Source organism: Lates calcarifer, linkage group LG11 (assembly GCF_001640805.2).
Source record: "Lates calcarifer isolate ASB-BC8 linkage group LG11, TLL_Latcal_v3, whole genome shotgun sequence".
Taxonomy (NCBI): domain Eukaryota; kingdom Metazoa; phylum Chordata; class Actinopteri; family Centropomidae; genus Lates; species Lates calcarifer.
Window position 1 is genome coordinate 19,399,262 of NC_066843.1, and position 16,676 is coordinate 19,415,937.

The window sequence follows — 16,676 nt, forward strand, 5'->3', positions numbered from 1 at the left end:
CCACCCGCTTAAACACAAAACGTATTAAAATTAAATTTAAAATATAGCAAAAAATTGCTGTTGGTGGCTTGCAAAAACTGTTGACATTACTTTGTGTGCTTAAATACACTCTAATAAATGAGCCTTTAGAAACTGGACACAACACCGGAAGTAAGGAGAAGTGAATTATCTCGCTCCGCGCAGTTCATGGTAGTGCCGCACATTCATTTGTACCGCCAAGTGTCAAGGATTTGGAGTGGGAGGGAAGCTAGCACGTTGCATTTGACGTGGAGTGAAACCTCAGTTGTCTTCCTGCTGGCGTTTTCACTTTACTTACTCGTAGGTACAATTTTACAAGCGTCAAAGCAAAGTGTCTCTGCTCGAACGCCGCCCAGAAACGAACACAGAGCGCCAGGGAGATTTGCCTCCTCGCCGATTTGTAACTATTATGGCTGGTAGCGCCACCAAAACAGTGCACGATATTTTTCAAAGCATGGAGTACGGACCAGCAGCAACTTCTAGCACGGCCACTGCACAGGTAAAGTTATCAACCGAATTGTCAACGGAGGAAAAGATGCTGCGGTTATAGTTGGCATAATAAAACTATATCGTGCTGCTTAGTGACAAATGTCAAGTATTTCTGCTCACTGTGGTTAGCTTTTACGGTTTGACCCATGTGAAGTTCATTAACTGTTAGCTGACTGTAACTCACAAGGCAAACATGTGACTTAGAATGTGCATAAGTTAGTTATGAAATGTCAAGCGTGAAGCCAAGTCGGACAAGTTTTCACTTAACCTCCTGATCTTTGGTAATTGTCTCAGTATCATTTGCCCCTCAGAATCAAATCAGATCGTTAAGACTTGAATTCCTGATGTAGCAGTTGGTTTGGTAATTTGCTGGTGGTGTAGATGATTATTGGTCCATACAGTCACTGTATGTATGTTGTAATACACGGTATCCTGGTTTTAATTCGTTTTCTATGAAACAGCTCCAAGATTTTTCTGCAGTTTATCTAATCTCTACTGTATTTCTGCCACAGTAACAGACCGGTTGATCATATGAAAACATGGCTGTACAATATTATAATGTGACATTACATTTTTGGTGAATTTTCCCTTTAAGTTCCTTCCACCTTGACCTAAAATAGAATACATCCAATTCACACACAGACAAACTGCGAAAGACATGCATACAGGGTTATATTCCTCCCCTGCAGCCTGAGAAGAGTCAGACAGAGACTATTTGATGAGTCTCTGAAAGCGTGTCACATTTTTTTGGGATTGTCCATCTGAACATAAATACACATATGAATACATCAATTCTGTGGTTCAGCACGTGCGCAGACCTGTGTATCGAACCGGTGATGTCACTGAGAGAAATAACCTACCTGTGCTCCATAAAAGACACATTTCATTGACCCTTACAACTTCTGTGCAAGTCCTCAAACCCAAATGAAATTAAAACCTAGGTTTAGACACATTAGCGATGTCAGTATGTGAACCTCCTCTTGGTCTAACAGCTAAACTCAGCATTTCACTCACTGTTTGATTGAGCAGCTGAGGATGTTTGTTCCAGGAGGAGAATCACACATTTATTAGGAAGTTGTGATGCAGGTTTGGAACCCTTTGATGACTGCTGGGGAACAGAAATAATATGCACAGACTCAGTAAAAACCCTTGAAATCCTTCAACTTTGTGGAAGTGAAATACTAAATCACTGGAGCATCACTTTAAGTCATTAATTAATTTAACTTAACAAAACATTCTGTGAGAAAAGAAACTCAAAAATATGTTTGACCACATATCAGTAGTCAAAACTAGTTTAAGAGTATATCAGAGCAGATTTGAATTAGTTCTTGTTGCTAACTGTAGATGTGCTTGGTGGCTCAGAGAGAAGGTCAGCTCTGTACTTTGGTCTTCTGTCTGTAAATAGTTGACACACTCCGCCTGCCCAGCTCACCTTTTATCAGTCACTGTCCTGCAGAGGTGGCGTCTTCCTGACCAATAATACGTGAGCACAGGTTTGGCATGGACAGACTTTATTTTAAACCAGGAGATATTTTTGCTCTTGGTGTTTAAAAACATAACATGAAAGAAAGCTAATGTAGATTTTTTTCTTGTTTGTTAATGCAGTGAAAGGTCATTAAAATGTGTGATAGAAAATAATAATGGGAATTAATACATCTTGCAGCACCTTTCTTGAAGGCGTCCCAAGATGTCATAGCATCTTCTTAGGTAGCTACTGGCATACACACTACTCAAATTGTTACATGCTTTCCTGAGCACCTCTTCTTTGTGATTTCAGCAGGTCCTAATGTTCTTCCTGTATTTCGGGTGTACTTACAGCTGTTTTTAGAGCTGCCTACCTGGCACCAGATCACCTAAGATGTATTTTGTTAATAGTGGAAAAAAAGAGATGGTTTACCATGTTTTAGGCTTTCTCCTCAGCTTGAACACTGTCTGTTCATTTCCTCTCCATCAGGCCTGGCTGGATCACCATTCTCGTTCTCTGGGACTGTTCATTGATGGCAAGTTTGTCCGTCCAGCAGACAGACAGACGCGCTCCCTGGCTGATTCTAAAGGTAAAAGCAGCCTGAATTTGCAGTGCATAGAAAGCCAGTGATTTGGGCCATTTGTTAGAGAATGTTGTTACAGTATTGTAGATGGTAGATAATCCAAATACTTTGACTCTTTTAAACCCAGCAAATGCAGAATGCTAACATAACCTAGATATGATGATATAATGTGACATATCACGACAATTAATATGCATGCTTGCTATTTTAATTGCTGTTGCACACAGTCAAGAACACTTAAATAACAAGTTACTCACTCAGCCTATTTCTGAACATGCTTGCTAGTGCCTGAGAGGTATAAAGAAAAATAAGATTACCTGCATCAGCCTGGTGTTAGAGAAGACTCGTGCTTAAATTGACTACATGCAGCCTATTTTACCTCTCCGCTCTCCAGGTGGTAATGTGTGCAGCACTGTGTGTGCCGTTGAGGACGATGTTTCCCAGTGTGCCTCCTCAGCTGTTAATGGCTACAAAGCCTGGAGTGGGATGACCTGCTATAACAGGGCTAAAGTGCTGCTCAGGTCAGACACACTCAGCACAGACTGTTCTACTGTAGAGATTAAAAGATCCTCCCAGTGTTTTTTGCATGTTTTAGCCTCTCTAACGATGTGTGTTTGCCTGTCCATCAATAACAGGTTGGTGAGCATTCTTGGGCAGCATAGTAAGTGTTTCGCAGAGCTGTGTGACCTATGTCAGGCCTCCTGCTCGCCCTCCACCTTGGTCAGACTGCTGCAGTACTACAGCAGCTGGGCTCAGCTCAGAGACACTCTCATCACTAACTGGACACCACTGGGTGAGGGACTGGGTGTTTGTTTACATAGAAGCATTTAGATTTAGATTTCATTTTTGATGGAGGGGTTTTTTGTTGCAGGGATTTAACTTTGTTTGGCTTTCCTTCTTTTCCAGGTGTGGTGGCAGTAGTCGTCTCAGATGACTGCTCGCTCTATTCCCTTATGCTTAAAGTCCTGCCAGCACTGGCTATGGGTAAGAAATATACCCACATTATATTTTTTTTTTTTCTTGATTCATAAATTAATTATTTGGTCTATAAAGCAATAAAACACCACAAGACAGTAAAAAATTGCCATCATTGTTTCCTAGAGCCCATGTTTATGCCATCAGATGTCTTGCTTTGCTTGACCAACATTTCAAAGGCCAAAGATATTTCATTTGAGAAGCTGAAACCATAAAATATTGCCTAAAGATGTTTAACTGGTTATCAAAGTAGATGCACATTACTTTTCTGTTGATCAACTGTAATCGATAAATTGTTGCATCTGTAATAAAACTCATATTTTTGTTTGTTTGAACTGTTGTAAGTGGTGTTTTGAGTAACTGCCTCCTTCCTCCTCCCAGGCAACTCTGTCATCATTGTCCCTGGTCGGACCACCGCCCCTCCAGCGCTCCTGTTGGCACAGCTTTTTACAAGCGCAGGACTTGCTGCTGGGGCTCTTAATGTCTTAACAGGAAGTGATATGTTGCTAGGTGCCAAAGTGGCCCAGAACCAGAGCATCAGCTATGTCACATACAGTGGCAATAAGCAGGTGTGTGTGAGAGAAACTTGGAGTTACCCACCTATACATGTGTTATGATATTTCCAAACTGGTGCTTAATGTCACCAAAACTTCCTAAATCAATACGACAATGCTTCTCTTTCAGGATGGGGTAATGCTGTGTAAGGCCACGGCAGGGATGGGCGTTCCCATCTCTATATCCCCCTGCATCGGTGCCACATGTCCCTTCATCATTTTTGAGTCAGCTGACCTTGACAGCGCTGTAGATGGAGTGATAGAAACTGCCTTCAAAAAGAAGAAAGAGGTGATTCATATGAAAAATATCCTCATGTCATCACATCAGACCACATCCTGCAGGCTCTTTAACAATCCTCTCTTCCTCTTACCTCTCCAGGTCCACTGGGTGTTGTGCGTGCAAGAGAGTGTGTTGGACAGTGTTGTGAGTCGTCTCAGGCTGCGTATGGCAGGGGTGAAGTGTGTTGGCCTGCACAGTGATGCAGACAGGGCCCAGGTGGACATGGATATACAGGAGGCTCAGCAGCAGGGTGCCACGGTTAGTCAGAAAAACGCTGAGAAACACTGTACAGTGACTTTCAAGATGAGTGACTGTTACTTAGATGATGCAAATTAACCAGATTTAAATGTTTTATGCTTAAAATATGGTCTTAAACATATGGATGGAATCATAACCAGTAGCTGCTAACACCACATGAGTTGCAACCTTTTTATTTTTTTGTTTTTTTTAGCTACGTCCTTAATAAACATTGATTTATTTTTAGTTTGTTTAATACTAAAAAACATAATTTTTCTGTCTCTACTCAGTTGATTCAGTCCTGCGCTGCCCCATCTTCAGGTGCCCTGTACCCTCCCACAGTGCTCTGTGGGGCCGCCCCCTCCTCTCCATTTGTAGTCAGCCCATCTCCTGGACCTCTGCTGCCTCTCATGACCTTCAGGAGCAACACAGAAGCAGTGGCCCTGGGTAAGGAGGCCTCCGTGGATGCAGATGCGAGAGTGAACAGCAGTCTCTCTGTTCAGTAAACAACAGAGAGGAATATTGCATTACATTATTTTGTTTTAGCAGTGAATTTCTGCTTGAACCACAGTAATGGTCTTTGTTCTACAAAGGGAACCACAGTCCTCATGGCCTGGCAGCCTCCATCTGGACTGAAGACCTCACCCTGGCTCTGGAGACAGCAAAGAGGTACACACAGTCACACACTCATAAGTCTTCCTACTCAATCACTTTTTCTTTTTCACATGTAAACCTTTATTTTGATAAATCTCTCCAGTTTTTTTTCTTGGACTTCTCCATTAAGGGTCTAATTTTATCCACTGATGTTTTATTCTTCTTCCTCACTCCCCAGTCTGTCGGTTGGCTCAGTGTGGGTAAATTCCCACTCTGTGTCCGACCCTTGTCTGCCTGCCTCTGGTCACAAAGACAGCGGCAGCTGCACCGATGGAGGACAGGAGGTGGGTTCAGTAGTTTCTCAAGCAGTTAACACTTTGACAGGAGACATCTTTGGGGGCCTAAAACTGACTGAGATGTAGTAAAGGACTTATTTCTATGATCTTTGATAAAGACCATAAAGGCCATGCACTTAAAGATGAAAATGATGGGACGCAGCATTAGCTACCTAATTTTGTAAGCATTAGCTTGTTGGTTAAAATGCTCTAGCTTGCTGTTAAAAGAGTTTATAGTGAAGCTACAGCAGAATGCAGCACAGGGACACAAAGAAACTAAGCAATCGAGGCAGAGATATTCCAGCAGCTCCAGTGTTCTGCGAGGTCAAAGGTCAGAATACTTGTAATTTCAGTGTCACACAGTCTGAAAACTCTGAGTGTTTTACACACAGTTTTCTGCTTTGTATCTAAACACAGATATTCACCTTTTCACAATTTGTCCACAGATTTTATTCACACAGTCTCTCTTGTTTTTACAAACACAAATCAAATATGTGTACAAACTTGAATTTCTCATGCAGATTAATTGTACAGGTTTTGCAGAGTTTGATTTACTATGGATTTTTTTTATTAACTTTACTCACAAGTTTAAAATCTTTTTGACCCTAATTTGAGCCCATAGATTAATTACATTTATATTGATATTAACCAGTGGTGTATTCATTGTATACTCTATATGTTTAAATGTGTGCCAAGACTAAGACCAAAATAAAACTATGGACATTCTAAATAAAATGAGCTATTGATATTGAGGTAATATTTTTTTAAAAATGTAACACAGATGAGTGTTGTGCTGTGTGTTCACCTCCTGTCTGCTTCCTGCCAGGGTCTGTACCAGTTTCTACGCCCGTCCTGTTCTTCCTCTCCTCCTCTTCCTCGCTCCTCCCCTGTCTCTTTGGACTACACAAAGTTTGGAACAGCAGCATCCCCAGCTATCATTCCTGATGATTCTGATGCTTCCAGGTGGGTTTGTACTGCTCTCTTTACCTCAAGGCATGTTCATAAGGTGTCAAAAGGCACAACAGCTGCACACATAAGCACATCATAAATATATGGTAACTGTCAGCATAATGTAATGGAGGCTGCTTTCGTCAGTTAGTATGAAACTTGTTGATTCTGACTTGAATCTGATTTGTTGGGTGCATATCTGTCTGACATGCACCACTCTCTTTCCCCCTCCTCTCCCCTCAGTGCCCCTAAGTCCTACCTGCAGTTTGTTGGGGGCAAGGCATGTAAATCTGAGTCTGGCTGCAGTGTAGCTGTGCAGCCACCAGGAGGCGGCAGTGTGTTAGCCTATTGTCCAGATGGAGGCCGGAAAGACGTCCGTAATGCTGTGGAGGCAGCTATCAAAGTCCAGCCTGGGTGAGGGAGAAAATCCAGCAAACACACACAGACAACAACACACACATGCTAGCAAGCTGGGATGTCAGTGTCCAACTAAAAAGCAGAAATGCATATTGTGCTTGCAAACTCACAAAAGCAGAGGACAAATTTACCTTTTCCAGAAAGGGGGGCTGACAAACTTTCAACCAAAATCACACAGCCTCAGTTAAAAAAGAACCCAAATTAGAATGGGGAAAGAGTCAATAAGTTAACACTACTAAATACTATTCAGGGTAGTTCCCTCACTCATCATTTACAGTGTATAGATATCCTTAACTCATAATTGGTTAATGTGTTTATTCAGCTGTCATTGAATGGAGGCAAAACACACTTGGCAACAATTGAAGCTTAAATGCTAAATATATAGATGAGAATGTAACTGAGAAGGTTTTTAGATGTCTATTTTACATATTAATATTTGTTCAACAGTGTTCAGTGATTATATTTCAGTGTGTTGTAAATGTGCATGAACTGAGAGAGAGACATTATAATGAAGAAGAACTAGAAGGACTCTAGTCGCGTATCTCTCTGCAAATTAATGAGCTTCACTATCAACTGCAACAGTAAGGAAATCAAACAGTGTTTCAGACAGATAACTTTGACTCTGGTTCAGTAACTGACCCTGGATTAAAGTGATCTCTGTTTCCCCTCATCTCAGGGTTAACAGTTTTCACTGAAGCTGTTTTATGGAACGAAGTTTTGTATCACAGTATTTATTCAAGGATATTTTGATCATAAACCCGACTGATATTTGAGTTTCTGCTGAAACTTGACTGTGTATTCATTCAGTCAGTTGTTTCACTACAGAGCAAATTACATCTTCAGTTCTTTTAATACTCTCCTAACATGTCAGTGACCATAACAAAAAGATTATATTATAATCTAAAATTCTGCTTTAGTTGCACAGTTTAATCCTGTTTGATGTTTTCCAGATAGAGGCCACTAGTGTGTTGTGTGTTGTGCAGTTGTGCAATTTGGCCCAGGATGAAACACGCAGTCTCAGTCTCCTAGTTAAAATATATCTACTTTTGATGCCAAACCTCAAACCTGCTGATTTCAGCCAAAAATCAGTGGTGAACTTTCACCCCTTCACAGTAGATTTATTCAGGCTTTCAGACTTTAACAAGGACTCACATGTGGGAAGGTATTTCACAATCCAGTGGGCTGTTTGTGTTTATAACCAGTCAAAGTCCAAATCAACACAGTATATCAACAAAGTACACAGGTATCAAACACTGTTGATACCAACAGTACCTTGTTGATACTGATCTACTTTGAAATCTACAAAACTACACAGCTCTTCTTGTCAGCACATGGAGGTCATAAAAGTACAGCAGATGCCAGTCAAGGCAGAAGGCAGTTTTTCCTCACCACTGTCGCCCAGTGCTGCTCATGGTGGGATCTGTTGGGTCTCTGTCTGTAAATACCGATTTTACGGTCTAGACCTGCTCTATATGAAAAGTGCCTTGAGATGACTTTTTTTGTGATATGGCGCTATATAAATAAAACTGAATTGAATTGAATGCTCACACAGATGTTTCACGTGTTCCCCAAGGTTTATTCATGAATTTCTTCTACATTCTTCCCCTCCTCTAGCTGGATGAAAAAAAGTCCATCTGCACGTGCCCAGTCTCTCTACTCTCTGGCCAAGGGCCTGGAGGCGAAGAGGCGGGATATAGCCGTGTCAATCAACATCCAGACTGGTCTGTCGATGGATGAGGCTGAGAAGGAGGTAGACCTCAGCTTTGCAAGGCTCAGTGACTGGGCTGCTTACTGTGACAAAGTGCAAGGTGGAACTCTGGTGAGGCCTTTTATATACACCTACATATCTATATCTATATGTGTGTGTGTGTGTATATATATACATATATATATATATATATGTCTAATATTTTTTATGTACAAAATTTCTAAAAAAAACCTGTGTTGAAGACTTAGATTCATAATACCCATAATACCCTGAGCAAATGTTTCCATCTCCTTCAGCCCATACCACAGTCTGGCTCTGCTCTCTCCTTCCCTGAAGCCCTGGGTGTCGTGGGGATTGTCCTCCCAGAAAAGAACCCTATCCTCTCCATGGTAACGCTCCTTGGGGCAGCCATCGCCACTGGCAACGCTGTCATCATGGTCCCCAGTCAGAAGTATCCACTGCCAGCCTTGGCATTCATTCAGGTAAGTGTTAAGACGTTCAATGTGCTACGCAGCAAGTTGGTTCAGGGAGGAGGAGAGCATCTGTATTTTTCGGGCCTAATGTTAATGTATATTTACACTGAAAACACCTGTATACACCTATTAATGTATCTGTGATTTCATCTTAACAGTCCATTTCCCTCCTTTAGGTGCTCCAGTCATCAGACCTGCCAGCAGGTTTGGTAAATATCATTTCAGGAGGTAGGGACCATCTTACAGCGGCTCTGGCTAATCACAGTGTCATCAAGGCCATCTGGTACTGGGGCAGTGCTGAGGTGAGGCCTACACACCAACAGCATACACCAGTGTTCAGATTTTGTGAGGAAATGGGGAGGGCACAGGTGAAATGAATAATACGGAAGAGACTGAAAAACAATATTTAATTCTTATCATCTGCCCTACCACGTGTCATCCTTTCCTCTCCTGCTCTCTGATCTCCTGCCATAGGGCTGTCAGTACCTCCAGTACACCTGCACCAGCCCTCTGAAAACCCTGCACCTCTTCTGCCAAAAGAATGAGGAGGACAAAGATGGCGGGAGGGACTGGACTCAGTCTCATCCCTCACTGCTGGAGGAAATGTGGAGGAACGCCGTCCAGTGGAAGAGTGTGTGGATTCCCACTGCGTAGAAGACAGAGGGAGGGAGAGTTCCAGATATCCACTGTTTGAACAGCAGACCGTAGAGTTTAACTGTGACCTGTAGGGTGTAGATAGAAACAGAACAATCAAATACTAACTGATCATGAAAATCAGAAGATGTCTACGAAATTTAAAGTGAACAGACAACAAATGCTCCCAGTAACCAAGCCTGACCCTCCTTAGATACATTTGCTGAAAAAAAAAATATATATATATATTACTAGCATATATATTGAATATATTAACATTTGAGTTTGAGAATATGGTGGGAGGGCACCACAGAGTCTAGGGTGAATTTTGGAATTTACAACAACCATGAAACACTTGATGTAGATAGGAGATTTTAAAAAGACCACACCAAAACTTAAAAATACTTCAATTGATAAAGGTCACATGTTAGTAATATTGCTGACATATAAGATGATTGTTGTGTTGTGAAGGAATGCGTTCATTACTTTTATATATCTCCTTGTAATCTATACACAGAACCACATCTTATTTTCAGTTGCAGAAACATTTGAGAAAAAACTACAAGAGTATTTCAGTGAAATGTAATGGTATTGCATCTTCAGTGTTTTTAATAGTATGGATGACAATGAAGGACAACAATGGCTACACAGATAATACTAACCAGTAGGATCAGTTCATTATTGGTTTGCTTCATGTGATGACCTGATGTCTTTCTACCTCTAACTTTGCTTAAGTAAGTATCCTTACTCTCAGGTCAGTGTTTGTCTTCCCCTTTCTCAGTCTGCAACTTGAAACCTCATCTGCCTTACAATTCTGTCTGACTGAACAAAGATTAATCAATCCTCTTTCAACTCAATCCAAATATGATGATGTACTGTACTGAATGTCTTTATTACTGTACAATAATACTGCCTTTAGCCATGGAAGTACACTTAATATTCTGTGGTGCAAACATTCCTGTTGAAATTCAGTTCGTCTCCATGTCCAAGTTCACATTATAAAAAACAAAACACGAGTGTTACTGTCACTGTCTAAAAGCCATAATTAAAAGATGAATGAATGAATGAATAAATGAATGAATTTCCTCATTTTCTTGCCATGTTTATAGCCTTGCCATTGGCTCAGTTCTTGGGCTGTTGTTTTGGTCACCACTTTTGATTGTAACAGCCGTTGAAAGGTTTTCCATGAAAATGTGACATTCATGACAGAAATTTAACAGCATCTCCCTGCCTCCCATGATGGTTTTGTGCACTCATACCTCAGAGTAGCCCAGTATAACTTCATTTCACAGCAGACATCTTGACTTTGTAAACAGATGATATAAGTAATCATAAAATACTTTAAGAAGTGCCAGAATGGAGATGTCATTAAAGTTTCAATTTCACCTGTGCATGTCCTGCTATTACAAATAAAATAAACCATAAATTTAAACTTGGCTCATTTTATTTCTTGTTACACAAACGCTACACTGAAGCACATCCATGTCCAGTTATTGGTTCCTTTTTTCACTTTCTTGTTCCTTTTTCTAGTCTCCCAAACCGGTTCTATCCAGCAGAGCACATGAGGTCACCTTAAAGTAAGACAATCCCTCGATCACAAGACCAGATCATATCACTGCCACCCTGAACAGACAGGACAAAATAACAGTGATGTTGCGCTCGGGAACAATCTAAGTCTTTTAATGGCTCTTTTGTACAAATAAAGGAAACTGAGTCTCTGAGTGTGTCGAGACCTTCTTTTTATTGTAGTGGCCAAATTTCACTGCCTCCCCTGAATGAATTCCCCTTTATGCAGAGTCAGGCTGGGAAAGGCAAGAGCCCTTATTCCCATCGCTGTGTAACAGGAAGGACGACCTTGAAACTGAAATGCTGAGTCACAACAGTGACACAGCACAATCCACTGTTGAACGAGGTACTAGTTTTTTGACTGTGCTGCATGACTCAGCACAAGGCACAGGTGCTGTTTAAACTGCTGAGGAATTTGAGGAAGTAGGATATACATTAAGAAGCCAAACACATTGTGCTGTAATGAAAATAAGACAGTAAAACATACAGTACTGCATGTACTGACAATAGATCTGAAACCATTAACCTGCATGTCTTCCTGTTTTTAACCCCTCCTTCTTTTTTTACACTGACTGTTTCACAGAACAACCACAAGGTAGTAGATACATCCAGTAATGCTTGGATTTGGCCAATTGTGAAAACATTTTTTACTGATATTAAAGATTTCCCATGCAGAGTGAAAACTTTTATAAACGTGATGTAACATTAGAGAAAAATGTCCACCAGGAAAGAGCAGTAATCTGCTTCTAAAGCCAACAAATCATCTGTGGGTTTCTATAGAAGTTTCTAGAACAATATCCTCCTACAGTTTTTCCAATTAAAGGGTGGTTCTGTGCATACAGCCACACCAGCCATACTATATTTTCAGTAACACCTGTCTTGATATGAAAAACTAGTGCTTTCATGTTAAACTGAGGAATGTGTTACATAATTATCCAGTCATCTAAAAAAAACTACACAGAGACTGTTGGAATGTGATTGTATATAACTTCTAGCTCAGGAAGCTATGCTAAGTACTAGCAATAATGGCACAAATATAATAAGTTGTGTGTGATGTATTGTTTAGTATCAGTAAATGGCATTAAATTACACACTATTAATAATTTCCCCCAGAAGAGAAAATCTTTTTCATTTTAGCGACAGACGTTGTCAGCCTGTGTTGTGCCGTAATATCACATAAAGGTTCGCTTATTCTCCTTAGTCTACTTTAAGTTAGCAGCTAGTCTAGTTTTTTTTTTTTAACTGATAACATAGAAACAGTGCATACTGTTCTTACTATAATTATAGTTTTAGCACTAAACAGTATATTACACTAATACTATTCTATTACACCAACTTACTCTCAACAAGACAATTAAAATTATAGTTCAGGTGGAAAATTAGGTTGGTGCTGAACTAAAGTCAATGGAAATCTAAAGCATATACAGAATATTTAGGTTATATATATATAACAACAAACTCAACCCAAATCTCATTGTGTGTTTTTACCTCCTGTTAGAACCAGATGAACTGGGTTTGCCACAGAGGATCATGATTAAAAGAGCATATAGACTATTTTATTGTTGAACATATCCCATTTAGCAAATGTTTCACTCCTAGTGTTTCAATATTGTGAATACATCAACTTTCATAGCACACTCCTCTTTTTTGTTGTAACAGTTGAATCCTATCCATTTTCTAACTGCTCCTATTCAGGAATACACTTCAATAGTTACAATTCAAAATACATTTCTTGGTCTTCATGTTGTTTAATCAATGATAGCTGTTTTCGCAACAGTGCTGTGATATTGAGCAATGCAATAAAATTGACCTTGGTTTTAAACACATCAGCAGATTTTAGATGTCATGTACACCACTTGACCTCATGTCTTGTGGTGTATATGACATCTAAATGACATTTATGAAGAAGAAAATGTTCAGATTATCCAGGTTTTATGTTAAAGTATAGGCCCAAAGTCAATATTTCTTACTACCACAAAAACAAAGAAACTAATTGTTGGCCATGAAGTCTATGGTTATGCTGCAGTGTTACAAACTCTTTGCAGTTAAAAGCACTCTCCTTTGTGTTTGTATTTGATAATAAACTGTTTGTTTCATGTCTTAGTTTTTTTTTTTATTTGGGTGGATATATTTGTTTTCTGTTTTGTTGTCATTTTTTGTTTTCCATTCTCATGCTGTTGATATGTATGTAAATAAGGGGGTAAGAACATAACAGCTCACCTTTAAAAAGCACAAATTACTCACTTAAAACGACCTATTTGAATTTCAATTCAAATACAACACAGTTACTTATTTTTCGAAAGAGGAAAAAGTGCTTCGTCATTGCTGATCTGTCAGCAGGTGAGAATACGTGAAACATTAAACCTACATTTCCGAGAATTGAGAGAAAAAAAATGCTAATTCATTTTTTATCGCACGGCTCATGTGCTATGAGCTCAGTGATTCGTGGAAATGTGGATAGTGACGCTGTGTCTGTCACGAGGTGTGCCGTGGGGTATAAATACACGGAACCTCCCGACTGCCATTTCACACCAGGGAAGAAATCTTGAGGAGTTCTTGCTTCAACAGTGCTTGAACGGAACTTCTTCCTTCGTCCCGACGCTTATTTCAACTACTCTGCCTTGCATCGAAGAAATACCTTTTTTACTTGAACACTACTGAAAAAGTCGACGTAAAGCTCTATTTTTGTACCGTTTTGCTAATAAAAAGCACAAGAAACGCCAGCCAAAATGGAGTCCCAAGTGCGTCAGAACTACCACCGCGACTGCGAGGCCGCCGTCAACCGTATGGTCAACATGGAGATGTTTGCCTCCTATACCTACACTTCAATGGTGAGAAAAACTACATTTACAAATTGTTTGTAATAGTATGTATTCATATACGTGCGCTTTTACTGCATTATGTCTTCATAGTCAATCTGTTACCTACGTTAACTTACTGGCTGCCTTTAAATTAAAACACAGAGGGACAGAGGGACTGTGTATCACCGATTGACTGGTAGCCAGATAAGGAGTGTGTTTGTGTGTGTGCTTGTTTTTGTCCCCACCCACATCACTAAAAGTGCTGCATCATGCTTATGTGGCTTGTCTGTGTCGAAAGCAGCTAGACTATCCAAAGTCATGACTCATGTGCCTGATCACTGCTTGGCTGCATAAATACTGTTTGTCACGATGTTTTTTTTGCCAACTAATGATGGGTGATGTCTCCTAATAACAGCATGTCCTCTGACTTCCTCCCCTCCTGTCCCTTTCGCAGGCCTTTTACTTCTCCCGCGATGATGTGGCCCTTCCAGGCTTCTCCCATTTCTTCAAGGAGAACAGTGATGAAGAGAGGGAGCATGCTGAGAAGCTGCTGTCCTTCCAGAACAAGAGAGGAGGGCGCATCTTCCTCCAGGACATCAAGGTCAGTGAGAACTGGAAAACTGGGCCTGTTACAACTATCTCACCACACCCAGTGAGTTTAGAACAGAAACTGTGAAAAACATGCAGTGCTGTGACACTCCTTCACTCCCATTGTACACCATCTAGAAGTGTTCACTAAGATGTTAGCACTATACAGAATTGGCCCTAATTTGTTCACTGTCTCAATATATTGACATACAGTCTGTTTTACTGTTAATACATCTCACACTTGTCATTTACAGGCTAAATCAGGTCTGAATTAATTAATTTCCTCAGCAATCATTATCAAATAACAGGGCTAATCCTCTGAGCCAGTTAGGAGACAGAGCATGGTGGATAGTGGTGACAGTGGTGTGGAAACTGTTGACTCAGATCATTGTGCAATGTGTACACAAGGCTTAATGTAATGAGAGTGCAGTCTGTTATAATTGAATGTTTTTCTTCTGTAGAAACCGGAACGTGATGAGTGGGGCAGCGGGCTGGAGGCCATGCAGTGCGCTCTGCAGCTGGAGAAGAACGTCAACCAGGCTCTGCTGGACCTGCACAAGCTGGCCTCAGACCATGGAGACCCTCATGTAAGTTGTAGGAAAAATCTGTCCATGATGACAAGACAAAGTTGTGTGCTCTTGAGATACATAAGTATGAGTAGTAAACTTCCTAATCATTTAACCAAACCACTAATTGTTCTTTTTGTCTGGTCCTTAGCTTTGCGACTTCTTGGAGACCCACTACCTGAATGAGCAGGTGGAGGCCATCAAGAAGCTGGGCGACTACATCTCCAACCTCAGCCGTATGGATGCCCAGAAGAACAAGATGGCAGAGTACCTGTTTGACAAGCACTCTCTGGGTGGCAAGAGCTAAATGCAAAAGCTGAGAATTTAGCCTGGTGTGAAAATCTTACCACAGGCCTTAACTAAACACCTTTCTGCTCCAGCTGTTCATTCACTGAGCGTAATCTATTTCTAATCTGCTTAACCTATGAAGTTGCTCGTATGTTGTGGTGGTATTGTTGTTTTTAAATGTCATATGGAAGGATGAATGTTGTTAGGTTATGACTTTGCCCTCATCACCTATGAGCCTCCTCTTGTGACATTTTTAACAAAGATTGTGAGTGACTTCCTGATCTGTTAATCCAAATAAACCTTTTGAGCTGGATTTTTGTGTCCGTCTGCATCAATTCAGATCGCTACCTTCTAAACCAACATTTTGGCTGTAATAGTGTACATTTTAAATTGACAGGTGGTCAAGTAGTTGGGTAACATATCTCTTGACTGGATCTTACATGTAAAGTTATTTAAACCACCAGTTAAAAAGGAAGGTATCTGTTTTGAAGTGAATACCTTTTGTTCCCTAAAATACCCACACACCGATCAACATACCACTTTTCCTTACACAAACAATAACATCTAGTCACCAAAACCTCCTTAACTGGTTTCTGGTTTTGTATTTTTTCACCTTTGACCACAGGGTGGTGACATTTCATCTCACTTGTTACCCACGCTCATCTATGGAAAACCCTTAGAGGACTAGTGGCAGTACTCCAGTTTCTGTTTGAGTTTTTGCTTATATTGTAGCCAGTCAGACAAGTATGAGTAGATGGCTTGCATATGTTCATCTGTGTCAGATTATGGTGTTACAGACTTTCAATTGTGGTAACAGTGAGCTGTTTCTCTTATGTTCATTTCAAACAACCCAAAACCATAGAATAAAAGCTGAGTTGGATTACAATGGCAGAGGCAGAAGAGATTTTAAGATGTTTTAAGTAAAAAGTATGTTGAGGCTAAAGATAATTTTCTGCAGCTTTAACAATAGAGTCCCTAAGCAAGTGGCAATGCCACATTGTAGAAATACTTTAATGTTGCTGCTGGTAAAGGTGGGGCTAATTTTAGTTACTTGATATACTGCTGGGAAGCCTGTGAATTTCCTTGTGGAGATCAATGACTGACTGTATTTTTGGAACATATGCGTTTGAGAGCACATATATAAAACTGGAGAACATA

At 40.4% G+C, this 16,676-nt stretch overlaps 2 protein-coding genes across 2 annotated transcripts; both read left to right on the forward strand.

Annotated features, from left to right (window-relative positions):
* The first annotated feature begins 197 nt into the window (after window positions 1-197).
* Window positions 198-11,141, forward strand: aldh16a1 (aldehyde dehydrogenase 16 family, member A1). The gene is made up of 17 exons (XM_018698536.2): window positions 198-517; window positions 2,462-2,561; window positions 2,950-3,076; window positions 3,191-3,348; window positions 3,462-3,539; window positions 3,912-4,099; window positions 4,215-4,373; window positions 4,464-4,622; window positions 4,892-5,048; window positions 5,195-5,270; window positions 5,434-5,539; window positions 6,357-6,493; window positions 6,722-6,892; window positions 8,510-8,714; window positions 8,900-9,085; window positions 9,253-9,378; window positions 9,551-11,141. The coding sequence occupies exons 1-17, from the start codon at window positions 428-430 to the stop codon at window positions 9,728-9,730; spliced, it is 2,403 nt and encodes an 800-aa protein (XP_018554052.1). The 5' UTR covers window positions 198-427; the 3' UTR covers window positions 9,731-11,141.
* Window positions 11,142-13,790: 2,649 nt separating this feature from the next.
* LOC108898591 (ferritin, liver middle subunit) lies at window positions 13,791-15,831 on the forward strand. The gene is made up of 4 exons (XM_018698522.2): window positions 13,791-14,106; window positions 14,531-14,677; window positions 15,126-15,251; window positions 15,382-15,831. Exons 1-4 carry the CDS (start codon window positions 14,005-14,007, stop codon window positions 15,535-15,537), a joined length of 531 nt encoding a protein of 176 aa, XP_018554038.1. The 5' UTR covers window positions 13,791-14,004; the 3' UTR covers window positions 15,538-15,831.
* Window positions 15,832-16,676: the final 845 nt, after the last annotated feature.